The sequence below is a fragment of the Phodopus roborovskii genome, unplaced genomic scaffold, assembly GCF_943737965.1.
Source record: "Phodopus roborovskii unplaced genomic scaffold, PHOROB, whole genome shotgun sequence".
NCBI lineage: Eukaryota > Metazoa > Chordata > Mammalia > Rodentia > Cricetidae > Phodopus > Phodopus roborovskii.
The window spans coordinates 12,703,737-12,730,332 of NW_026125278.1; the positions used below are offsets into that span (position 1 = coordinate 12,703,737).

Sequence of the window (26,596 nt, forward strand, 5' to 3'; positions counted from 1 at the left end):
GTTTGAGATCTATGGCCATTCCCTTATGTGCAAAGGAGAAAACAATGGCCAATGCTGTGTGTGTTGTGGGGTGAGGGGAGAGAGAGAGAGAGAACACCCACTATGGGGAGGAGTTTGTCTTGCATTATCAAGGCAACCCTGAATGCAGTCACATGCATCCTTGTAAGACACAGGACTCAGAGATTGAGAATGCTTGCTACCCTTGCAGAGGACCCAAGTTTGGTTCCCGGTATCCATACTGGATGGTTCCCAACCATCTGTAACACGAGGTCCGGGGGACACAATGCCACACGCACCTGAAAACACAGGCACTTCAGGGACACAGGCACACACGTAAGCAAGCGTGGAATAACGCCCAGAAGAATAATAAGACAGAGACAAGAGTTTTGAGATGGACGTATAGAGAAAAAGGCAGAGAGGAGACCGGATACCTTGCCTTGCTGGGCCTTAATCCGTATTGTAGCACCATTGTAGTGTCGTGCAACCACGAGAAGCTGACAGACAAAATAAAGAATGGAGTGTTAAACCTCCAGAGGAGCACGGCGGCCAACACCCTGGCGTGCGGCCTCCACAATTACGAGAAGATACATTTCTGCTGCTTAAGCCATCCATCATTCCTACAGAAACAACATGAATGAGGAACTCAAAAGCAGCCAAACGCCAGCTTGAGAACTAAACTAAGCAGCTCAATAAATGAATTTAACTGTAACAGAATAGACGTGGTAGAGACAGGAATCGGAAGCTGGGAAGAAATAACACAGGAAGACAAAGGGGCGGGGACTAGGTAAGACACCATGAGCAGTTTTGACACACATGTAATTACAGCCCAAGGAAAAGAGAGTTGTGAACCAACAAAGAGACAGTCGCTCAGGACTTTCCGTGCCAAAGAAAGCCACTGAGCCCCAGACCAAGGCAATGAGACACAGAGTCCAGAATCCCTAAGCAGAATCTATAAAAAGCAAACTTCAGCTATCACATTATAATAAAACTGCTAAAACAATACAGAGAAACTCCAGAAATCAGCCCAAGGGGATCAAAAATTACATTTAGCAGACTTACCAACAGACATCAAGGAAACCAGAAGTAGGTGAAAAATCCTGAAAGTGTTCAAAGAATTTAATTAACACCCTCAAATTCCATGCCCAGAGAAAATGTAGGGACATTTCAGACCAGACAAACAAGGACCAAAAGGACTCACAACCAGCAGACCTTCAACAAGACAGACGCCAAAAGGTTCTCTGCAGGTGGGAAAGAAAGTCCTCCTAGATGGAAGGTCAACTACGTAAGAAATGCAGAACAAGGAAAAGGCTGAGTATACGAATAAATCAAAATGCATCGTGCTTGAGAAAGGCAATAATGATGCTGTCTAGGGCACTTGGGAAGCATTCAACGTCAAACAGGCAACTGGAGATGTGAACCAAGAGAGAAAAATGCTATTACAGTCTAAGACCTAAGTCAAGATGCACATTATCGTCTCTTAGCATAAGCACCAAAATAATAACAAAGGAAGTAAAACCCTGAGCTCATGGAGAGTAAAGGACTAACACAGCAACACCCATCACAACGACCAAGCCTCACCCTAAAAGATGGAGGGAAAAGAGGGAGCTGGAATATGGAATTTCCAGGGGTTAGGAGAAAGGGGAGGGTGAAGGACAGAGCCCAGATAAGCCAGGGCTGGGCTTCTACTGTCTAGGAAACTGTAACAGGAATTATGTCACCACTCTATGCAGCAACAAGAGGCAACCATGGGGATCGGGACATGCTGATTTAGAGCCACCAACGCCACAGATGTGTCATTCTGGTAAGGACACATTCTTGCTTCTCTGAGTCTAGGGTGTTTATGGCATAGGTTTCCTTTGGAGTGTAAGGAAGGGGGAGACTTGGGTAAGAAGAGGTGCCCTTCTGGGCCATCAGTAATGTCCTACCCTGGATAGATGGCAGTTGGTCAAAGACAGAGCCACTTGTGCTAAATCACTGGCAATTTCAATGCCCATGCACCTTTTAAAAATAAGTAAATAAATAAATAAATAAATAAATAAAATTAAGTAAGCAGAAGGCTTCGGGGAGTGGAGGGCCTGATGGCCAATTAGAGGTGAAAGCTAAGTATGCACTGTATGTTTCCACATTAATACCCCGAGTCACCACAGAACAGCCTTCAGGGACTACTTTCTAATCCCCCTAAAGCAATAAGATAAATGCCACAAGCATCCGAGAAGACAGGAAGACCAACAATCCTGAAGCCAAGGCATTTTCTTTTCCCTGTGAGGCTTGCCAGGTTCATAAAAACTATTTTTCAGCTGGAAAATTGTGGTTCAGCTTTACCCTCCCTCCCAGAAAACAGAATGAGTTGCCCTTCAACAGGCATTAATGACTGCATCTGCCTCCCTTCCAGAGAACACTGTTGCCTTCCATCACACCTGCAGCTTGAGAACCTCGTGCAAGCATCGGGCAGAGGTGAAGGTTACCTGAAGAGCCAAGCCCTCCATGAGCAGAGCCAGCAACTCTGATCTGGCTCATTGACCCAGGAAAGCGGTCATCACTACCACATGAGAGCAGGTGAAGAGTCAGACAACTCAACCAAGGTCATTCGTGTTTTTATCGTGCCAGAGCGTCACCAGGGCATATGTCAGCGCGTGAGGCAAAGGCTGGCACATTTACAATACATGCAGTTTCATTGGGTCAGAAAGAGAAGGAAAGAGTGCAGGCAGAGGAAATGGAGAGGAGAAACTGGGAGGAGACACCAAGTATGTGCGCAACCCAGAGGTCACCAAATAGTTGCCACATGGCAGGTGCTTTATGTCGAGCATCTCAACCTTCATCAGAATTGTCCTTGCAAGTAGACAGCTTTGTCTTCATTTCCCAAGAGGAAATGAGTTCAGGAATGTTAAGTGAGTCAGAAGTGTTGGCTCATATCTCAAAGTCCAACTAGGCAGGCTTGCCAAGCTAGGACAAGAGGACTGCCAAAGCTGAAGCCAGCTGGGGCTACCTAGTGAGTCCCGGGCCAGCTTGGGCTACTATGGAGGGAGACTGCCTCAGAAAAGGAAAAAAAGGAAGGAAGGAAGGAAGGAAGGAAGGAAGGAAGGAAGGAAGGAAGGAAGGAAGGAAGGAAGGAAGGAGGGAGGGAAGTGAATGGTTGGTGGAAGCCTCAGGAGGACTGCCCCATGCAAACCCGCTTTCCTCCAGGCCACACTAAATCCACTTTGGCAACAAGTTGGCAATTTTCCTAAAATATCTAATTAGTCTCAGGTTGCCTAGACTTCCCCAGCCTTGAAGAGATACAATATGGCAAGCTGCCGGAGCCATATAAACAAACCAAGGCAGTGCTTGTGGGAAATGCATCGTTTTCACTAAGACAACTGAACCCCATATACAACTACACGACCTAGATGATTGCTGCTGCTGCTGCCGCCTCTGGCAGCCACCCTGGAGCCGACAAGCTTCCGTGCCCGAACTACCTCTGAGGTTCAAAGGACTGTGAGCCGTCCACTGCAGATCTTAAGGGCGTCTTCCCTGAGCTCACTGACCCATCAACTGATCATGACACTAACTGCTGGGTTACTGAGTGACCAGGAGGCACACAGGCTCCCTGTGACAGGGAGGTTGGTCTGGTGAGCAGCGGTGTCCACAGTAGAACACATAGGGCGAGTTCCAGTGGACAAGGAGAGGGTAGACTGGCAGGAGTCTGTGCAGAACAAAAGAGAAAGCTATGTTATCTTCCCGGGACTGCACACCAAGGGAGGCGGGGGAGATGCCACTCTTCAAGCCTTGGGAGGGGGCAGATATAAACGGCGCCCCTTCTGTGTGAGCAACCGTTACAAATGTGGAATATGAATCGCGGGTGGTAGAATGCGCACCTAGCGGGTGCGGGACTCTGGGTCCGATCCCCAGCACTTTGTAAACTGAGTGTGGTGGTGCATGCTGGTAACCCTAGCTCTTGGGAGGTGGAAGCAGGAGTCACAAATTCAAGGTCATCTTCAGCTATAGGCTCATAGCTATTTAAGACGTGGAAGGAAGCAAGGATGGGCAAACGTTTCCTCATTAAAATGCTTTGGTCAAAGGAGTAATTATAACTCGGCCAAATGAAATACAGACTTCAGAGCCAGCTTCCCAGGTTGAAAGTCCTGGCTCTGAAACAAAGCTAGTCATGTGACCTCGGGCAAACAAGTAATGGTATCTGCCTTAATTGCCTTCTTTGCAAAAAAGATGATATAGTAACCAACTCTAGAAGATGAGTGGAGATTAAGGATGCTCTATAGTACCTGGCTCCTGGAAAGGCTCTCCTACAGTTAGCTCCCAAGTTTACTACAGTTCCTGACACCTTAGGATTCAATCCAGGGTGCACAGCTTAACACACAGTATTTGGTTTCTGCCTACTCTAGACCACCATGCCAACACTTCACCTAGGATGAATACTTGCAGGTCACTCACGCTGGCCATGACCTCGCACCGCCCGGCTTTTGTTCTTACTGGCCCCTCCTTCTAGAATGTGCTTTCCCACCTCTAAGCCTTGGAATTCCATGAGGCTTCCCAGACCCTTTTTATGGGCTGTTTCCCTGGTATCCTGTGACCAGGCCTGCCTTCCTCAGAACCTCTGTGGCCCTGGGGAGATAGACCACGAAGAGAAACACTTCTGTTCCTCGGCTCCCATGAGTTTTTTGTCGGATGGATCCCAGGAAAACAAACACATAATGTGCAAAGTTCACCCCAAAGAGGAGCCTCAAGGGGACACCTGAGAGCAAGTGTGTGTTTAGCTTCCACAGCACCAGCCACAACGAACGTCACGCTCACAAGGAAGAGTTGTGACAAAGGACTACAGCTTTAGTCTCCAAGACGGAGACCCTGGAAGACAGACCAGTGGAGGAAATCGATGGAATGTAGGCTCCTGTGGCTGTTACTGGGGTGGCTGGACTTTCCCCTGTCTATGAGGAGTTAAATTCTGACTTTGGGCAGGACAGGACGCGGGGACAGGCACAGACAACTTCTGCATCTGCTGCTCTGTACTCATCTCTAGCTCAAATGTAATATTTATGCCAGGGAGATAAGTTTTGGAGTGATGGATAAGGTTTCCCTCACAATCGTGTATGTTTCCATGTCCTGCCTTCCGCCCTGGGAATTCTCTAGTCTTGCTGGCCTCTCCACAGAATGCCCTCAGGAAACTGGGCTGGGGATGCTGCTCAGTGGGCCAAGTGCTTGCCTAACACACATGAAGACACAGGTTCAAGCCTCATCGCCAGGGACACTGAGTGCAGTGGCTCAAGCTCGTAACCCTAGCTCTCCAGGGGAGAAGGTAGAAGGATCCAAAGTTCAGGGTCATCCTTGGCTCTACAGAAGTTCAAGACCTTGCCAAAGGGGTGGGGGGAGGAGGGGAAGAACCTTCAGTTCTCGGTGCTGACAACTGGGCAGCACAGACCATGAAGAGCAGGCTTGCCTACGTGATAAACACCCTCTTCTGTCATTCTGCATCTCACTTTACTGCAAGCCACGAAAGGCTAAAAAGCACTTTCTCATAAAACTGTTCATAAAGCTGCATGTGGTAAATAAGCATGTGCATGTGCATGCACGGGCACACACACACACACACACACACACACACACAACTCAGTGGTTCTGGCTTGGGGAATGCCTTCTCTCTACAGCTAATGGGGCTTATTTTCTCCCTCCTCTCCCACTAAAGTGCAAAACAAATCCCCTACAATGCATCTACTTTATTCCCATCTATTCCTGGGCTGCCGTCTTCTACCATAGCCACTGTCTTCAATCCACGGATCTTTATGTTTGCATGGTTACAAACGTGACTGGGAATCATATGTGCTAGCTCAAACGAAGCTCAAATCCAAAGAGCTGTCAACCCAAAAGCAAAACTCTCACCTCAAAAGGGATAAGAGATCATTTATTTTAGAGCCAAACAAGATTGTGGCCTGGGAATATAGATTTAGGTTATCCCAAATTTTATGCTCCAACATAGTAACAGTTTAGTGAAGTTTTTATAGCAACAGAACAAAGAATTGCAAATCAAAGCTCTTTTTGCGTATTCTGAGAACACTGGATAGGTCTCTGCTATGGGTATCTGATGGCACGGGCTATCTGATGGCAAGCTTTATGGTGGGTGAGGAATGGGTATCTGCGCATCTCAAGAACGTTGTTAGTTCATGTCCTCCTCACACAGGAGGACAACAAATGACTATGAAGTGGCGATGGCCACGGGTTCATTCCAACCTCTCCAGGGTCACCTCGGTTCTAACAACATCAGTGAGCGGGAGGTTCTGGATTCTTTTGTTTTGTTTTGTTTTAGAAACTTCCAAGTTCAAACCATCCAGCTCTGAAGGTAGACCACCAGGCTAAGATGTTAAGAGCTCAGGGAGGAGGGAAGAGGAACCCCCAAGCTAGGCTGGGCGATCTGTGGGAGATGACAGAAGCAACACCAGCAATATAATTTATGCCATCCAGTGGGAAATAAAAATTCAAATCATCTTGTTCAAAAGTATGAAGAATTTGCAGGCAAGATTTCTGGGATGATAAGAAATTGTATCCCCAAGCAAACTGATTATTGGAGTACCTGGAGACAGAGGTACAGTGTGGTGGTTGAACACTTCTCAGCATCCATAGCGTCCCCACCTGCCCAGCCCCCCCCACCCCCGCCAAGCATCCACAGCATCCACAGCGCCCCCGCCTGCCCAGCATCCACAGCATCCACAGCATCCACAGTGCCCCAGCCTGCCCAGCATCCACAGCATCCACAGCATCCACAGCGCCCCAGCCTGCCCAGCATCCACAGGATCCACAGTGCCCCAGCCTGCCCAGCATCCACAGCATCCACAGCATCCACAGTGCCCCAGCCTGCCCAGCATCCACAGCATCCACAGCGCCCCAGCCTGCCCAGCATCCACAGCATCCACAGTGCCCCAGCCTGCCCAGCATCCACAGCATCCACAGCATCCACAGCGCCCCAGCCTGCCCAGCATCCACAGCATCCACAGCGCCACCCCCATGCCCAGCCCCTGCCTGCCCAGCATCCACAGCATCCACAGCGCCCCCCATGCATGGTGCCTAGGTGTGCACCCCAGCACCAGGAGTGAAACACAACCAAGCATCCTATACATGTCAAAATATGTTAGCTTTGGCCATTATTAATTAAGCCAAACCATGAAACTAAATAATTAACTATTAATATCCAGTTTACAAAATCATTCTTCATTCTGCCAATGGATCAGCTAGGTAGTAAATTCCCTTACTTAGTTATGAGTGTGTTTATGAAAGATCAATGCCCGGCTTCTCACAAAAAAAGAAAAGAGTGAAATAGATAATATCTCTAATAATAAGTCAATAAATGAAGATGGGCTTCAAATGAATGGGCTGAGAGTTTTAATTAAGGTCTGTTAAAAACAGGTTCTCTCCCACACATATCCGCCAGGCTAGCTGGCTTGAGAGGGCCCTCTCTGCCTTAGACTGGGGGAGGGGTTGCCGTATCTGGGACCTGGGCTTTGTAGTCAGAATTAAGTGGGGCTCTCTGCCTCTGGGTGCCTTGACCTTTGACTTCCAGACAATTACCCACTCAGTGTAAGGGCGTGTGTGTGCGTGCGTGCGTATGCGTGTGTCTGTGTGTGCCTGTGTGTGTGTGCAGACATAGTGTGTGTGTGTGCGCGCGCGCGCACGCACCACACCAGTGCTTAGATGGACGCTTGTCTGTCTTACTGTTCTATAAATAGCTATATTGTGAGCAACAATATGAAGCCACACCCAGCTCAGTGCTGGGAAACAAACAGGACACAGTGAGTGCAATGGGGCCAGAAAGCCTCACTCCACAGAAATCACCGTCCGACCACAAACACTGACTGCTCTGCACCATCAAAAGGCGCTCACCTGAGCCACCAAGCATCAAGTGGCATAAATTACAGCATCCAAATCTGGGACTGCCCTTGCCAAATGGCATCCTCGCCATGTCCACTAATGGTTTGCATTGTTAAGAATGTTTTGCTTCTATTAGCAGTGTCAGGCTGATACGATGTCACTTACCCCGATTTCAGAGCTGACACCTTCCCACTTCAGTGTGGGAAGTCACACAGACTGAGGGCTGGAGACAGCACAAAGCACTGTCCCAGCCCCTTCATTCCAGCCAGCATGGGCCTGAAACATGTCAGGCTGCAGGCTAGAGGTGTCTGCGGCTCAAGAGCACCCATTGCCCTGCTGAAGAAGCAGGAGCTCCATTCCTAGCACCCACATGGTGGCCAACAAAAATCAAGACCTCCAGTGCCAGGAGATCCAGTGGCCTCCGGGGGCACTGCACGCAAGTGGTACACAGACATCCATACAGGGAGATGCCCACGTGTGTGTGTGTGTGTGTGTGTGTGTGTGTGTGTGTGCGCGCGCGCGCGCACGTGCGCAGACATACCTTTCTGGTGGAAATCTGATGCCTGGCAGTCACTAAAGCTGCCACAGTTGACTTCTGAGTACCAAGGAGCAGAGTGGATCAAACGCTCTGGTGATGTAAACGGCAGTACAGCAGGTTGTTCCATGCACTAGTGCAAGGGCTCACACACAGTCAGGCTCGTGCTGACGATGGCCCAAAGTGTTCCATTACCTGTGAGGTCAAGTTCAAACCATCTAAACCACCCACCCTCCCATCAGCCCTAAAATCCAGACTCCACAGCCATCCTGACTCACGTGTTATTTTACAGAAATGACAGGTTCTAGGTCCATGACTTAAAAGACCCCAGAGAAGCTGGCTCAGAGGGAACATGAAATCGGGGGCCTTTGGGAGCACGGTGACAAAAGCAGGGGCCGGGTCACACAGGGCGGTGGGGTGGTGGTAAAGAGACTAGAGCTCACCCCAAGGAGAGAGCCTTTGCCAGCCATGAGTGGGAATGAGCTGCTCTTATCTGCATCTTTTAAAGTTCCTTCTACGCCTGTGGTGAGAACTGTTAGAACCCATCTGGGGTGGTGGAGAAAAAAGAGGAAGCCGTGGTGCAGAAAGCAGGTCACAAACCCAGTGAGTCTGCCTGCGAATGCTCATGCCTGTCCTGTTCACATTCGCAGCCTGAGCCATCCCTTAGGCCTAGCTGGGCCATCCAAGCATTGTAAACACACTACCTTTCATAAGGAGCATGGACAGGAAGCTCTTCACATCAAATCAGAGCTCAAACCATTCCTCAATGTTTCTGACACTCAGTTTACTCAGATGCAAATTATCTCCACAAGTTTCTTCCTGTCTATCAACCTCTAGCTCATCTCAGAAGCTCTCTGCAGACATTGTAACAGACGCCCTGACCTTAGTAGTCCCCCTCCCCTAGACTTTAGAACAGCTCACACCATGGTAGAAGTATCATTCAGACCCTGGAGCCCAGCAAGGAGGCAGAAACACCTACCAAAATGACCTAATCTATCAAAGCCCATAGTTGTGGGAAAGCCCCTAAATGAACTAACCTCGATTCTCGTCTTCTGTAGCTCCACTCCTGGCTAACTGCTCTTGGCTAATGAAGTGTGTCAACCCAGCGTGTGTTTTTTGGTGTTTAAAAGCTCATCCTAGAAAGACTTGGGACTTGGGACCACACTCCTAGTGTAGTCACTGACCGGCTAATAAAGACTCCATTGGCTTGAGCCTGTGTTCCAGTGATCTCTTCTGGTGGACCCCTCACAACAAGAACAAAGGTTAAAAAGCAGGGTGTTTCGAGTCAGAGAGACCTGTGGCTGCTTCTGTCACCAGTCACTGTCACTCACTGGAGAGAATGACTAAGCTTCCTGGACACTGGCCTTCCACTGTAGAGCGGGAGGCCTGTTTTCCTCAAAGAGGCCGTGGGGTCTCTCCTCCATCTTAGCTCACTCACTGTGGGGGTTAGCCCAGAATGTCAACTGAATTGGATCGGGAATCCGCTAAGAGACTTGCCTCTGGGCAGTTTGCAGGATGATTTCCCAGAAGGAGTAGCTAAAGGAAGAAGGCCCTCCCCAGAGTGACGGGCCTTCCCGCAACCCGGATGTGAAGGTGTCCCAGGGCAGGGATGCTAGCCTTCCCAGGCAGGGCTCGAAGGCGGGGCCCAGCACCCTCCTGAGAAGCAACACCATCAATCAATCAGGAGTCAGAGCTACCAAGCAGCTGAGTGCCCACTAAGGCTGGCCCAGCCCATGTGGGAAACAATGTCCAACGTTAACTCTCGCAGTGGATGGGAGTTCCAACAATGTGTGGCCGAAGCAGGCCCGGGCTTGCAGGAAGTGCTCGGGCTAGGTTACTGGCTGTAACATGCAACTCCATGCTCTGCACACACGAGCACACCTTTGGGCATGGCCTATGCTAGTTTCAGTGAGTTGAAGGTTAACTGAAAAGGAGATCTTTGAGGCCTGCTTGTGTTCTCACTGTGGTGAAATCACAGTTGGGATCAGGCGTCCCCAATTGTGAAGACCCCAGCTAGGCCCACAGACCAAATGCTAGAGAAGACGGGAGCTAGAGGGCTCCCTGGATCAGCCTTGATCTATTAATCTCTCCCGCCACCATTGACGCCCCATGTCTACAGGGAAAGTCTACACCCCACAGGACACGAGAACAGGCCTGGCACCCAGTACTTCATCTCGTGCAGCTCTCCAAACAAGCTCGGTGCCAGGCAAGCACACGCTCCACTGTCCCCCAACAGGTCCGGCTCCTTCAAGCCACCATGACTTCGCACACCCTGTTCTGCCCGAAATCCATTCTTTGTGTCGTTCCTGTGCTGGCAGGCTCCTTCATCGGATGCTACATGCCACGGGGGACTAAACCACTGTGACCTCTGACCTTTCCGTCTTCAGGGTGAGACGAACACAGATAAATGCATGTGTGTCCATAAGTTAAGAAAACGCTGTGCCAGTGTCGGGAAGACTCGGATTTCATGACCATGGCCAGCAGAGTGTCCTGGGGGTCTTAAAAGGTAGGAAGAACGGGCTTCCAGGAGAAGCAGGGACAGACAGGACAGGCAGCGAGCAGCGTCTGAGGTGGCGGCGACACAGCGAGGGACAGGGGAGCAAGGCAGGGCAGGGGTGTAGAGACTGCAGAGCAGGGGAGGAGACGTCAGCCCGTGTGGCGCGGGAGCAAAGGGCCAGCTTGTGGAACACGAGCAACGCGGGGGGGGGGGGGCTCGGATTCTGTGCAGAGCAGAATGGACCGCCACCAAAGGGTTTAAACAAAGACGGCCAGGACCCAATCCTCTGGAAACGCCTCCCTGGCTATTCTGTAGCACTGACTCACAGGAGAGGACAGGGAAAAACACCCACACAGCCCACACAGCGGAATGACCCAGCTCAAGCTCAAAGGCCATCTCTGTGAGGCGACTAACTACCCCTGGGGCAGCTTGACCTGCATCTTCCTAGGTGGGGTCTGAGCTGAAGCATTTTGAAGATCCTTCAAAGGACGTAAAATTCGCTTACCTGAAGTTAAAAATCAAGCTATGTCTGGCATGCTCACAGCTTCCCCGAAGAAGCTAGAGCTTATGCTAGCACTAGAAGGTAACCCTTCAGAGCAGAGGGGGGAGGGAGGGAGGGAGAAAGAGAGGGAGGGAGAGAGATGCAGACGCACACAGAGAGACGGAGGGTGTGTGTGAGTGTGTGCGAGTGTGTGTGAGTGAGTGTGTGTGAGTGTGTGTGAAAATGTGTGAGTGTGTGTGAATGTGTGTGTGAGTGTGTGAGTATGTGTGAGTGTGATTGTGTGTGAGTGTGTGAATGTGAGTGTGTGTGTGAGTGTGATTGTGTGTGAGTGTGATTGTGTGAGTGTGTGTGAATGTGAGTGTGTGTGTGAGTGTGTGAGTGTGATTGTGTGTGAGTGTGATTGTGTGTGATTGTGTGTGATTGTGAGTGTGTGAGTGAGTGTGAGTGAGTGTGAGTGTGTGTGTGTAAGTGTGTGTGAGTGTGTGTGAGTGTGTGAGTGTGTGAGAGTGTGAGTGAGTGTGAGTGTGTGAGAGTGTGAGTGAGTGTGAGTGTGTGAGTGTGTGTGAGTGTGTGTAAGTGAGCGTGTGTGAGTGTGTGAGTGAGCGTGTGTGCGTGTGTGAGTGTGTGAGTGAGCGTGTGTGCGTGTGTGAGTGTGTGAGAGTGTGTGAGTGTGTGAGTGTGAGTGAGTGTGTGAGTGTGTGAGTGAGTGTGAGTGTGTGTGTGAATGTGTATGAGTGTGTGAGTGTGAGTGTGTGTAAGTTTGTGTATGTGTATGAGTGTGTGTGTGTGTGTGTGTGTTATACTCAGACTCCAGAGACACCTGTGTTCCAATCTCACTGCTACAGAACAGTCATGTGACTTTACCCAGTGTAGGAGAAGCTGAACACCAATAGCAGCGCACCATGTTGTCGTGCTTACAGAATGGCAACACTAAGCTCTGAAGTGACGTCTGGCCTTTCTGCACACAGTACCCGCTAGTCTCGCCTCACCTGGCCGAGGGTGAGGACCACGAAGGCTGGTGTTCTCCGAGCCTCATTTCCTCGCTGACAGTTATGAGAAAGCAGAGGGGCTTGTTTCCTATAACTGAGCAATAGAGGCTATGATTTGCATCTCTTAAGTGTGGCGACTACCCCAAGCTGGTCAGAGCGTGTCTGCTGCTTTTATTTCACTGCTAACGTCATCATTTTTGCTGTAGCCCTAAAACTATCTTTTTTGTTTTTTGTTTTTTTTTTTTTCCCTTTGACAAAGTCTTGCTATATAGCACAGGTTGTCCTGGAACTCGCTGGGCAACCCAGGCTGCCTTAAATTTATAGAAATCCTCCTGCCTCAGACGCCCAAGAGCTGAGATGACAGGTATGCTGTCATCCGCACTTTGCAAAATTCCATTCTATTTGGATTCAAATCCTAGCTCCAATTTTGCTAGAAAAGTTACCTTGACAGAGCTTGCCTCTCCAAGCCTCAGGGTCTTCATCATCCACACGGGTTGTCACTGCCTACGTTGAGGGTTTCTAGAGAAGCATGCATATTAAGCCCAACCATGTAGCACTTGGGGAGTGTGTCACATGCGTTCCTTCCACACAGACCCAGCATTCCGTCAGAACAGAACCAGGCTCTCTGCCGCTCTTTCCTCCTGCCGTCTACAGGGCATGGACACCCAGTTCATGAAAAGCGCATTTTCTTGTCACACACCTCTACTTGCTAAAACTATGTGGGAAAAAGTCATGCATAGACCCTTTTAACACCACATGTGCAGGAGCATGTACACATGCACGCACGCACGCGGAATGACAAACAGTGGATCTCAACTGACAACTCTTCACAGAGGAACCTAAAGTGGTACCCTTTGGATGCCGTTTCTTTTTTAAATTAACTTTTTAGTTTAGCATACAAAGTGGAGGCTATTTCTTTTAATAAAGGTTTTAATGCCCTTGATCAAAAATGGAAGAGAAAAAGGCAAACCTCAAGTCACTAACATGTTATGTAGACATCACAGATATGCATCACATGCAGTCATGACATGTAGACATCACATGTAGGCATGACATGAAGATATCACATGTAGGTTTCACATGTAGACATCACGTGTAGACATCACATGTATGCATCACATGTGGAAATCTTGGCTTAGATCGGGCCGCTTCTGCTAAGCAGCTTGGCAGGATTAAATTGGCATCAAACCAGCCAAAGGACCACAATGAGGCCACATAAACCACAAGACGGGAGAGGTGCTCCTCACCACAGCTGAAAGAGCTAGAAGGAGCATGGTGCATGGCAACCCTTCCGGACACTGTACCACAAGGGGACAAAGGCTGAGGTGAGAGAGGAAAGACCCAGGTCAGCCTCCTACCGGGACAGTTCTGAGAGGTGACATAAGGATGACTCACATTTCCCGGATAATCCCAAATGAAGCAGCCGACAGGCTTGGACCTTGCAGATTGTTTCATCTACCTGTTAATAGAGTTCTACAAGCTTCAACCTTTAGCTAATGATCCTACAACACTCGGGCTGAGAAGGGGCACAGAGGCCGGACATGCAATGGAGCCCAGCAGAAAAATGATCCACCAAAAAAAAAAAAAAAAAAAAAAGCCAGAGATACCAGCGCAGTGGCTCCCACGAGCCACTCAAATCTCCAATGAGGCTGTGAATCACCGACTTGAAAAGCTCAGAGTTATCAGACTTTCCCCAGGCTTCGCTCTCCCTAGATGATGGTTTTTTAAATACGAGGCTGACGGGGTCACAATTAGACAGCAAGCTCCAGGAGTAGGGCAGCATTGACTTTTATGGGCAGAGCTAGCACATCTCGCTACAGGAGCTGTTAAACAACAGGAGTGGGTTACAAGACGAGGCGGGAGGTGACAGACAGCGGAAATCCATGGCTTATGGTCACCCCAGACTGGTGTTCCTGGGAAGGGCGAGTGAGGGGTCACAGCGGACATGGGTGCATTTCTGCCCCAGGCCCACGTTCTGGGCAAGAGCACAGGGTCTTCACACGCTTGTGAGAAGAGCTCCCACGGCACCAAAGAGCCTGGGGAGGGGGGGCGGACAAACAAGGCAATGTCTAAGACATTCAGAAAAAAAGCTGAACTTAAATTACTAAATAGATGTAAACATCAATTTCCTTTGGAGTACTTTTGAATTCAAATCCCTGTTCCGCAGCTCTTATTGGCTTGAGCTGGACATAGTGGTTCAAGGCTTCCCAAAGTACAGACCATGGGCAATATCAAACTCCCAGGAGCTCATCGGAGGTGGGCGAAATCAGTACCCCAGGAGCTCACCAGGGATGGACACAGCAGAAACGGGAAACGCCAGTACCCTTGGGCTCACCAGAGACGCAAGTCTTCAGGCTCTGCCACATAGGCAGACAGAACGAGAAATTCTGGGGTGGTCCTTGCCACTTTTAGTGTTCTGGATCCTTTAGGTCCCTTCATGGGTCCTGACAGGAAAGCACTCTGGCCCACAGATCTCAGGAAATCCACACTGGAATTGCGTCCCTGGTCCCTCTGGAGTGCTCGGCTCTTGTGTGGTGCATACCCCTGTAGAGAGCCACCGGTGCCGTTCCCAAAGATGGCGCCGGTTTCCTGTCCATAAGCCAGCAAGGCGCGGATGTGCGATCCACGTCATGGGGTGACCGTTACGAGCGTTGCAGGCTGCAACTGTCAGCAACGGACACAGCTCCTCTGCAACTGTCAGCAACGGACACAGCTCCTCTGCAACTGTCAGTAACGGACACAGCTCCTCTGCAACTGTCAGTAACGGACACAGCTCCTCTGCAACTGTCAGTAATGGACACAGCTCCTCTGCAACTGTCAGTAACGGACAAACATCTGGAAGGACCTCCTGGCACTCCACCAGATGAGATTCAGCAAGTGGCAGTACTGTCCTTACTACATGGTCACTCATGAAAATCTGTTAGCATGCTGTAACCTAAGAGAAGCAGCTAATGCAGGACGAGAAGACACTGCAAAGATGGACATGAGTCAGCCACATCCATGCAGACAACTGTGCCCTACATACCACAGCACATACACCTCTGAGGGGAGCAGAATGTATGTGCACGCAAGCACAACGAAGACTCAGTTTGTTCTGTATATCCAAATTGTTCCCGTACGTGCACCAGCCTCCTCCAGCAATGACACCAAGTGTCTGCCTCTGACCTCAAGCGTCAGTCAGGAGCTCACACCACACTGAGACCGAACAGCTAGCCGGCACAGCCCACACAGCAGCAGCCCCCTCCCCGGGGAGAATCCCCAGCGGCACACCATGTGGGAGGGGTTTGGATCAGGACGTGGAGAAACCCAGATGAGGTTTCAAGGGCCACTCAAAGGTTCACATGTGTCCCTGGGTCACACACTCAGGATTTGCTTCTAGCCCGCCTTCCTTTCCTTTTTAAGACTGTCACCATCACACGCGCCACGGCCTGTGGTTCCAATCCGAGGAGTATCTTTTCATGGTCCTTACACCACGCTCATGGTCTGAGCTCTGCAGCCCTTCCCGTTGGACTGTGTTGGCCACAGGAGGAATCACTGACCACAAGTGGCTTTTGGGCACTGAACCCTGGCAGGTACTACTAAGAAACTGCATTGTTTATTTTCATTTCATTTTAATCAATTTATAATAAAAAATGAGGTACTCCATTCAGTTATTGGAAAATAAATGAATCTGCTTCTTTCAACCATTAAATATAGATCAAAAAATATCTAAAAAAAAATTAGCACCTGAATTGAGACATACTGTAATTGAAAAATATACACTGAATTTGGAACACGCGAAAGGAACATAAATATATCCCTAGTAATTGTAAATTGGTCAATTTGTTGAAATGAAGACATTTCTGACCGTTTGGGTTAAGAATGTTACATAAATTTCTACGTTTCACTTTTCGTTTTTAATATGGCTCTTAGGACATATGTAGGCGGTCCTAAGCTTGGCACTCAGAGTCTGAGGCAGGAGGATCACTGCCTTGAGATTATACAGTGAAGAATAGGAGACAGAGGGGGGGGAGGAAGACAGGAGGGAAGAGAAAGAAGAGGGAGGTGAGGGGGGGAGACGGGGGAGGATGGAAAAGGAAAGAAAGGAGGTTCCTGTGAGCAGCTCTGGGGGGGGGTGGAGAGAGGGAGAGAGGGAGGAGGGAGGGGGGAGAGAGAGGGAGGGAGAGAGAGAGAGAGAGAAAGAGGAAAGGAGGGAGGGGGAGAGAGGGAAGGAAAGAGGGAGGGAGAGAGAGAGGGAGGGAGAGAGAAAGAGGAAAGGAGGGAGAGGGAGAGAGAGGGAGGGAGAGAGGGGGGAGAGGGAGAGAGAGAGAAAGAGGAAAGGAGGGAGAGGGGAGAGAGGGAAGGGAGAGAGGGAGGGGGAGAGAGAGGGAGGAGGGAGAGGGAGGGAGAGGGAGGGAGAGAGGGAGGGAGGGAGAGAGAGAGAGAGAAAGAGGAAAGGAGGGAGAGGGGGAGAGAGAGGGAGGGAGAGAGAGGGGGGAGGGAGAGAGGGAGGGAGGGAGGGAGAGAGCTGCAAGGCATGTGCTGTCTTTCACAGATACTGCACTAGAGAGCGAGGCTCTCAGGCAGGGCAGGTGTAACCGTACCCCATGCTTTTCCTGTCACCACACCCCACGGAGACACCCCAGTGCCTGAGGCTCACTGCCCTGCCTGGCACAAATTCAAACCCAACTTGTCACCCCCAAAGAGGAGCAGCCTCCACAACAGGCTTCTGCATCCCAGATCTTAAACTTACAGTGACTACACGACCTGATTTTAGTCCCAGATCCTCATCCCCTGCTGCAATCCTGACCTTCTCGTAGCAAAAGCCAAACACAGTTTTTGAAACAGACCAAAGGCAATCTTCACTAAGAAGTCAAACAGCCTTTACAATTAAAGTAAGTCTTTTCCAGAAAAAAAAAGGAAAAAAATGACACTCAATATATTTCCAGGCTGAGCAAACACTAAAATCTGTGCTGATGAAAGGGGCTTGTAAAGCAGTTCCCTCCAAGACTGCAACACCCATCCTGCAGGGAAGCCCCTTAAGACAGACCTAGTCATCAACTCACAATAGCTTCCGGAAGTCCCTGAAACCGACCAGAATCACGAGGCCCCTCCCTACCAAGAATAACGACAATGACCTGTCTCCGAGCCAAGCAGCCTGCCTGGACGGTATTTGGTCTACAGAGCCATCTGGAAGGGACCCTCCTCAACCTGCTGGGCAGCCTGCAGGCTGTGCAGTGACTCCAGGTTCCTGGCTTTGTGAGCTGTCACACACCCATGCTGGGCTGGGTGATGCAGCCTTGAGTCCTTTCTGCTCCAGGAGTGACCCCAGTGAAACTCACTTGTTCACCAGGTTGGACTTCAGTGGCATCCATCCTTCGGTCTGCAGCAGGATCCTTATCTGGGTGAGTAGATGTGTGCATGTGTCGCTCCCCTCCCCCAGGAAATGTCCCGGAACAGTAGGAGAGTAAGTGCAGATTTGCATTTGCCGTGTTCATACACTGCTTTTACACCACACTGCAGACACTCCAGGAATATAATGCCTATTCCCCTGCCCCTCTCCTGCACTTTGGGGGTGCTCACTGTGGTGATTTAATAAAGCCACTGGAGATCAAAGTAGCAAAGCAGCCACACTAGTTATCCAGAGAAGCCAGGCATTAATGGCACACACCTTTAATCCCAGGACTCAGGAGGCAGAGGCGGATGGATCTCTGTGAGTTCAAGGCCACCCAGGGCTGCATGAGGGTGGATGAGTCCAAAAGAGAAACAGAGCTCATGCTTTGAATCCCAGAAATAGAGAGGTATAAATAGGAGCAGGGTCTTCAGTAGTCAGTGTCAGGATCATTCTCCAGCCACACTGAGGATAGGAAGACATTGGACTCTACAGCCACACTGAGGAGAGGCTTGGTGAGAGCTCCTGCAGACAGGATCAGCCCTTTCAGCCTGAGGTAGACGTGAGAGCTGGTGGCTTTGGCTGCTTTGCTTCTCTGGTCTTCAGCCTGAAGCTTGAACCCCAAAATCAGTCTCTGGGTTTTTATTTTTTGGTGTTTCGGTTCGGTCCCTGATGGGAGATGCCATTCTGTAAATATGTTTCTCATACTGGTTAATGAATAAAGCACTGTTAGCCAATAGGAAAGTAAGATAGGAGGGACTAGGAGACAAGGAGGAAGAGGAAGTAGTAAGGAGGAGTCAGGATGGAGACAACAGAACCGCCATTCCTCCGCTCTCGGTAAGACCACATGGAACCACATGATATTATGCCAACAGCATAATATCAAATACAGAGTCTCTGTACGCTATTTGGGGCTGGCACGGTGGCGGGACAAGACAAGCGGCGGAAAAAACTCGTTTCAACTCCTCGCATCTTTCTCAAGGACCAGGTGTTGTAGACCTGCCTACCCTCCACATCTTGCAGGGAATGAAGTGGGGTCTGGAAGAGGTCTTGAGGAAGGTCACCCCTGGGCCCAGGGTTCCAATTTAGCCACTTTCAACCTGCCCCCCTCTGTTTAACCTGGGAACCAACGGGCAGCAAACGGTGAAAGTATTGGAACCCTCCTGCTGGCAACCCTTCCTACCCATCCTTCAGAGAGCTGCTACTTAGCAACACAAGTCACCAACATGAGCCTCAGCCCCCTTCCCCTCCCTCCCCTGGCTTACTGACGCACTAATTGGCATAAAAGGTGTCCATCCAAATGGCTGGAGATTGATGCCTGGCCTATCTACAACCTGAATAATGGGCCTCTTGGGATTCTGGTAGAAAGAGAAAGACCTCCTCTCTGCCCTTCACCTAAAGCAGAAAGCACAAAAGAATGACCCAGTGTCCGCCCCCAGGTGCATCCTGACTTAAATGCTCACCAACGGCAAGAGATTATCCTTCTGGGGAGATTTAGTAACTTGGACAGTGTGGGCTTTGGCGACCCTCAGGTCTAAGCGCCTCCCACGAAAAGGCGCATGCTCAGCTGCTCTGACCCCCACACCCACAGCACCTTCAGAGCTGCACAGCAAATGCACACTTCTCTTTTGGTTTTCCAGAGCTACAGGCTGGATGGAACGACAGAACCGGAGGAGGGGTAAACAGTTTATGGGCCTTTAAAAAAAGTGAATATAAAAAACTCATAAATTAAAAAATTGCAGAGGACCCTGAGTTAGTCTAATCCTGTACCCCCCCTCACACTCCCTCCCCTCCGTCTTCCCCCACCCTCACCCCTTCCTGTCTCCCACAAGCTCCCACCCCTCCCTCCCACCCTCAAATTGCTAGCGCATGCGGCTGAACTTTGGCATGGGGCGAGTCAAGAGGCTGTTCGCTCTTAGAGTTACAACCTCCTCCATCTCCCCTGTCTCTGCCCCTTCCTGCCTCCTCTACTTCAAAAATCGCAAAGGAAACTTTGAGGAAGACACAAACACAAACAACCTGTGCAGAGCCATCCACACCAAGTGGACCCGGGTAGAAGATGAGGCCATTCTCTGTATTGCCAATGAAGGTCAGAGGTGCTCCTGACAGCCACATAGGCCAGGGGTCAACCTCACTCTGCCACGTTTGGGACCGCGGACAAGTTACTTAGCTTTCCTGGACTGCGGTGCCTCTGTTTGTAACTGTGTTCTTAGCTCAGGCTCCAGCCAAGCAGCTCAGCTGTCCAAAAACTGCCAACCGCTATTGTGCTCACTAATACAAAGACCACGCTTAGACCTGCTACTCACACCCCGGCACACTCATTCCCCACAGCATGCCAACACGCACAGCAAAAGCACCTCCCCTCGCCGGAGAGGCAGCTCCAGCTCCCGGACATGGGTTTTGCCTGGGCAGTGCTGCGGCAAACAGATTGGACAGAGTGCCTTTCTTGCTTACGTAGCGGGGTTCCCTAGGGCTGGGTCCTTTGAAGACTGGACATCCCTCCCTCAGGGAACCTCACACCTCTCAGAGGTCCTGAAGCCTCCTCTGAGAACCACACTGCCACTTAGCCATGGGTGTTTGGTCTATTATTTACTTGTTTTCCTTTTGTTTTTCTTGTTTGTGCTGGCCCTGACAGAGCCAGGCAGCCCCTCTGTGCCCTCAGCTTTTTCTCCCTTGTACTCCAGTTCCCTCCCCTTCCATCCCCAGACTTCAAGTCACCCCTGCGCGCTCCATGAAGAGTACCAGGCCCCATAAGAGGGTACCGAACAAATTCGCGAGACTCCGTTGTTTGCTGCCCACTAGGGCTGCAACATCAACGTCACCACCAAGCTGCCTTCTTTCAGATTATGCTTGTGTCTATAATGTGAGTCTCAAACAAGATCAGTAACACTTCATGTGTTCACCAGGCATTTAGAGATCGCTCGGCAAAGGCCGGGTCAGTTCCTAGGCATGCCACATTCCCTCAGCTGATTCTCAGAGGTAACGCCCACCCCGCCCACCTGCACAGTCTACCCCACAGGCACACCTTTCAAAGTACTCTGCACACTCTGGCCACAAGCTCAACCATTTACAACCCTGGCGGCACATGGTGTGATCCTTCTAGACTGTAAGCAATGGCCCTCTACAGATGCTGAGTCAGTCCCGGCTGCTGGCCCCCTGAAGGCCCCACAGGGCCCTGGGTCATTATCAGTCAGGTAGACAGCTGGTTATGCACCAGACTGTTGGCAGCTCAAGCCTGTCACTACACAGATAAGAGCTAAGCCAGGGGAACCTAGAGGATACCTTTCCCAGATGTGACCCTGAGGGCATGCTGACAGAGAGCATGATCTTTGAGGATGGGAGGTCTGACAACGACTTCCTGCAGAGAAACAGCATGAAAACCACACCTAACAGCTGTGGTCACAAGGACTTACAGATGCCACCACCCTGTGTCACAGAAAGCCACTTTTCCGTCTTTGTGTCTGCTATTTTCACACCCACTTCAGAGGTAAGGGCACCCAGGCTTGGGTCTCACAGCTAGGTCTGACCCCAGAGCTAAGAATCCCCATGCTGCCAGAGTTGAGGTTCCTGCAGATACATGTGGAGGCCAGGACTGGAGGAATGGTAGAGGAATGAGCTATGGAAACAGGAACCAGATTCTAGGCGAAGCTGCAGGTCATGCTAAGCCTGGTTCCACAGTGGCTCAGAGAGACAAGATAGGCATCTAGAGCCCCAAAGGGCTTGGTGAGTACAACACCTTAGCTCTCCTCTGTAGGGACAATGGGGAAACGGGAAAGTGGAAAGGGCCTGCCAAGAAAGGAGCTTAGTCAAGCGCAGACCCAATGTTAGGCTCTGGAATGAACCGGAGAGTGGTGGGCAGAACTCACAGTCTTCCAGAAAGTAAAGCTGAAGCTGCATGGCTAAGGGCTCCATCTGGGGCCAGGAAAGAAGACGAAATGGGAACATACTAAGTTTGGAGCTTAGCAGCACAACTATGCAATTTCCTATCAACTGCATAAACTTGCAAGGACAAATTACTGTTGGAGAAAAGTAGCTTAGGCAGAAAATGCCTATATGAATGTAAACTTTAGCCTCACTAATAACTACAAATTAAAGTGGCTACTTTTCTTACCCAGTAAATTTCAAAACCTCTTAAAACACTCCACAGAACCCTCTCTGGGCTCTCTCTCTGGAGCCTGGGGATTCGGCACAGAGCGCTTGCAGACAGCCCTCACTCTGTGGGAAAGCATCGGCTTCAGTCTTATGTGGCAGGAAATGACCCACCGAGGCTGAGGTTGTCATTTCCTGCAGCATGACCAGTACACAGATATTCTCACTTCCTTTACAATGGCGCTTTGAGAGATGCCCGGTCACCCCCTTTTGGAAACTAGGATAGTATTGCAAATTAAAAATGTAAAACAAAATTCTATGGTTCACTCCATAAGAGGTAGAGAAAGGTAGAGAAAACTAGAGCCCACATGTTTCCTGTCCTTGAATTCCACAACGTAAGTGACTCTCAGGATCCCAGTTCTGTAAGAACTGGTCCTACTCAGGGACAGATGGGCCCCCGGCATGCACAGTACCTCCCCGGGACAGTTCAGGGTCAGCATCGGCTGCCATGTACCAGCTTTTCTCCTTAGAGATCCCTGTCTATGTGTGGGCAACCATCAGAGCAGAACCTGCCCATCTCCTTGGGTGCCCTCATGGGCAGAAAAGTTGACACAACCTTCCTGGATAATATTTTGTCCACAAAAGACATGTTTCTAAAACACAAGCTCCCGGTCATCAATAAATCCTATTCAGCTCCAACGGTGGGTGAGTATGCAGCCTTGGCCTTGTTACCATTACCTCCAAGCTTCATGTTGCCGTTCAGAAGCCCTGGCTATCTGACTCTTTCAAATACTCTTCTGAACACATTCATTTGAAAAGTGTGCCTTGCTCACAGTAGGGACAGAGCACGCTAACCCTAGAGGGTCAAGGCCAGGTAACTACGCCCAAACAACATGTCTTCTTCCTTGTTTCCCCTTGCCATTTCCTGCCACTCGTGCCCCCGTCTCGCCGTCACTAAAACGGGACATTAGCCGTCAGGCCCAATCCCCTTGTCTCAGTTGTCTTTCTATCGCTCTGAGAAAACGCCACGATCAAAAGCAACTTGAGGAGAAAAGGGTTTATTTCATTTCAGTTTCCAGTCCTTCACCAAGAGAAGTCAGAGCAAGAAACCAAGGCAGGGACCTAGAGGCAGGAACTGAGAAGCACTGCTCACTGGCTTGCCAACCCACGGCGCACTCAGCCTGCTTGCTCTCTTACAGCACCTTGGATCACCTTCCCGGGATGGCAACAGCCCTCCCGACTTAATCACCAATTGAGAAAATGCCACACCAAGTTGCTTACAGGTCAACCTGATGGAGGCTGTTCCTCAACCGAGGCTCCTCTTCCCAGGTACCCTTGACTTGTGCCAAGTTAACAAAATAAAATAAAACAACCAGCGCACCCCATCTTTGAGTATTGCACACATTTATTCACACATGGGGAAGACATAAATAATGTATCTGCACACATGCATGCATACACAGGGAAAGACATGCATATGTACACACAGAAGAATATGAACATGTAATAAAATACATACTGTTCCCCTATTACCCTGCCCTGTTCAATCACCAGGCCCAGCCTCCGTTTCTAACACTCAGCTAGGTAGGTGCAGGACATTCCTGAAGACATTTCATTAAAAGTAAGAATTTTCTGTTCACTACAACACCATTAAAAATTAATTATAATAATTACTCATTTTTTCTATGCTTTGGGAGAAAGGAGGCCAAAATCAATGCGAAAGGCCAAGCTGGAACAGAGACTACTTGGACCAGTACACTACCCACTCTGCCGTGTGTGGCTTCTCAAAGACAGTACAGTTGATGGGATCTGCAGAGACCATCAAGGACCAAGTAGGTCCAGCCTCACCCAGCAGGCTACTAACAACCCAGCATAGCCATCATGTGCCTAGAACATTTACAGAGTCAAAATCTCTCTCTCTCTCTCTCTCTCTCTCTCACACACACACACACACACACACACACACACACACACAATAATAATAGCAATAACAATAAATAAAGCACCCTGTTGTTCGAAGGTGTCAAGGACTGAAGGGTGCAGGGGATGCTAACAGTGGCATCCCCTGGGAAGGTTTAAAGTGTGAGAACAGTTTCATATCTGGGTCTGAATGCAGGTGCCCTCTGCCCTTAGCGCTGAGTTTAAGAGACTCCTCGGTTTCCTTCCCTAGAAAGTGGAGTTGCAAACAAGGACACTCCCTTCAGGGCTACGAAAGGACAAAAGCCGTGTGCTATGAAAAAGACCGAGGGTTCAGGACATCTTAACTCACTCTCCGTGACTGAACATCGGGAAAAAGTGACATCACACGCCTGTACACAGAGTCCTTCTGGCTCTCTCTCTGCCATCTGCACAGCAACGTCACAGAGTGTGCGATCACTTTGATCTTGTGCTGAGGGAATTAGTATCCAGGGATGTGTAAGTAACTCATCCAAGGCCACACAGGTGAAGGACAGAGCCAGAATTCGGATGAACGCCTTTGCTCTTTTTACAAAGGCAAATAAGGAAGGGCCTCAGGAATGACCTCGGTGTAAGAAGTGACAAGTACAAAATTAGATCAGATCTGTGTGTGACCTCGGGTGAGCACTAAAGATGCTTCAAGGGCTCTGGGGATGTATCTCAGTGACCAGACATGAGCTTACCATGTGTGAGGCTCCAGGTTCAATCACACGCCAATCACATGTACACACAAATAAGATACATACGGGAAACCAACATGGAAAAAGATGACCAACAATATGTGTCATGCTCCTCAATCTCCTTTTAGCAAGTGACAGAAGTAAATAGGGACCACACTGTGACCCAGTTCCAATCCCTGTGCTGAGTCCACCGGCTTCAAGTTTCATATTGCGGGGTTAATGGGCTACATGGCCATGTCCTGGAAAGTGCTCCAAAACAAAACAGCAAATTCAGGAAAGTCACGGGAAGTGCCTGATTTCCTTGCTTCATGATGGGAAGGCATGCTGGGAGGTGATTGGAATAACTAGAACAGCAGTCCAAGACAGCATCAAATCCTGTAGTGGCATAATACACACAGATGCACGCACGCACACGTGCACACACACATACACACACGGACGAGCTCACACACGCATGCACACACGTATGCATGCACATACTCTCTCTCTCTCTCTCTCTCACACACACACACACACACACACACACACACACACACGTGTTCTCTGATGTTTTCCCTGGTCACAGAGTATGTCTCCAGACTAGACACCAAATATTTTTGTGTTTTCCTCTCAGGGAAACTGCTCACATCTTCATCCATGAAATCAGGCTAGACAGTTGAAGATCAGCAGTAAGGAAAAAACAGAATGGGGTTGTGTAGAGAAGAGGGTGAGCTTTCCAGTGGGTTGGAAACAGTCTTCCCCGGGGAAGGTCCTCACCAAGTATGGTCTACCCAAAGTTCCCACCCTGTGGCTAAGGCAGTTTCTCAGAACACTTAATGAACCAGGACCTGGTGAAAGAACGCAGGAAAACAGTGGTGGACTTGAGTATGCCTTCACACGTGAGCCTAAAGGAGGTCCCTGGCTTGCATACTTCCATCCAATGAACTTTTCCAACTAACACCTGGAGCCAGCTCCCCAGAAAACTCTCCATCCCTACAGGGCTACCTGTGGACCCACAAGTTATTCTGTTCCCAGGATCAAAGGCTGTGGGCTCTCTGCACCCTCTCCTCTTCCCAAACACTGTGCCCCTCACCCATGCCGGGCCACTCCTTTTCAGCTTGTGGCCCCCCACAGGCCGCGGGCTGCCCTGACCGCAGGGCTCGGAGCACCCCGCTCCGTCTGCCATCCCCATCATTCGGCACGCCGCCGCGCGCTCCCTGCCCAGCTCCTTCCAGGCAGGCGCCAGCCAGCAGCAGTGTAGGCAAGGAGGCTGTGCCCCAGTGCACGTTGCATAGTCTCCCACCCCGATGCCTTGGCCAAAGGAACAAAAAGGAAGCCGACGCCAGGAAGAGACGGGCAGGCTAAGGATGCGGCGGGACCGCGGCGGGCTCCACGCCTCTGCGCACCCGGCGGGCGGAGCTCGCATGCGGCCCGCAACCGAGCGGTTACCTTGAGGATGCAGGCCATGGCGCTACGGATCGACCCTGTGGCTGGCTGCACCTCGGCCCCGCAGCGGGACCACTCCAGCCCACATTCCCGCAGAGCGAGCCGGGCCGCGGGAGCTGCGCGCCCAGGCCCCACCCCCGAGCCCCGCCACTGGCTGGCGCTGCACGAGGCCCCGCCCTGAGTCACGTGCCCTCCGTGCGGCCCGCGACTGCCTGCTACTCTTGGGGCTGCTACTACTTGGCTTCTCTTCTCTTTCTTTCTTTCTTTCTTTTTTTTAAATCCCTTCCACAGACTTTGATCTGCAAAGCCCCGCCTGAAGCCGACCCGGATCTTCGGGTCTCCAGGACAGAAGGTAGCCAGCCATTCCAGCTGAGAACCCGCAGATGTGTGTGCCTGTTTCCAAAAAGTTAGCTGCCTCTGGCACCATCCCGCTACAGCCATGGGGCCCATCAAAGGATTCTTCGAAAGCAGCTGGAAGTGCCCCTGGCTAGCCCTTGGCACTGCAGAACTCTGAGGAGGGCTTCTCTTGCTATGATTGATTGGCTGTCAGTCGGAAAGCGCAAACAGCTAGAAAAACTGAAAGATCGGACACTCCTGGTCTGCACAGAAACAGCCATAATCTTCGCACGATGTGGCATGTGCACAACATGTGTAGCATACGCGCACATAAACATATGCAGATGTGGATGTTGTTTCCTGTTGCA

General features: G+C 50.3%; 1 protein-coding gene across 1 annotated transcript in view; it reads right to left on the bottom strand.

Moving 5' to 3' along the window:
- Window positions 1-25,985, bottom strand: part of St6galnac3 (ST6 N-acetylgalactosaminide alpha-2,6-sialyltransferase 3) — a 474,031-nt gene extending 448,046 nt beyond the window's left edge. Inside the window, exon 1 of the mRNA XM_051195601.1 lies at window positions 25,896-25,985. Coding sequence (XP_051051558.1) covers window positions 25,896-25,913 — 18 coding nt within the window. The 5' untranslated portion in view covers window positions 25,914-25,985. The remainder of the gene's footprint in view (window positions 1-25,895) is intronic.
- Between the last annotated feature and the right edge of the window lie 611 nt (window positions 25,986-26,596).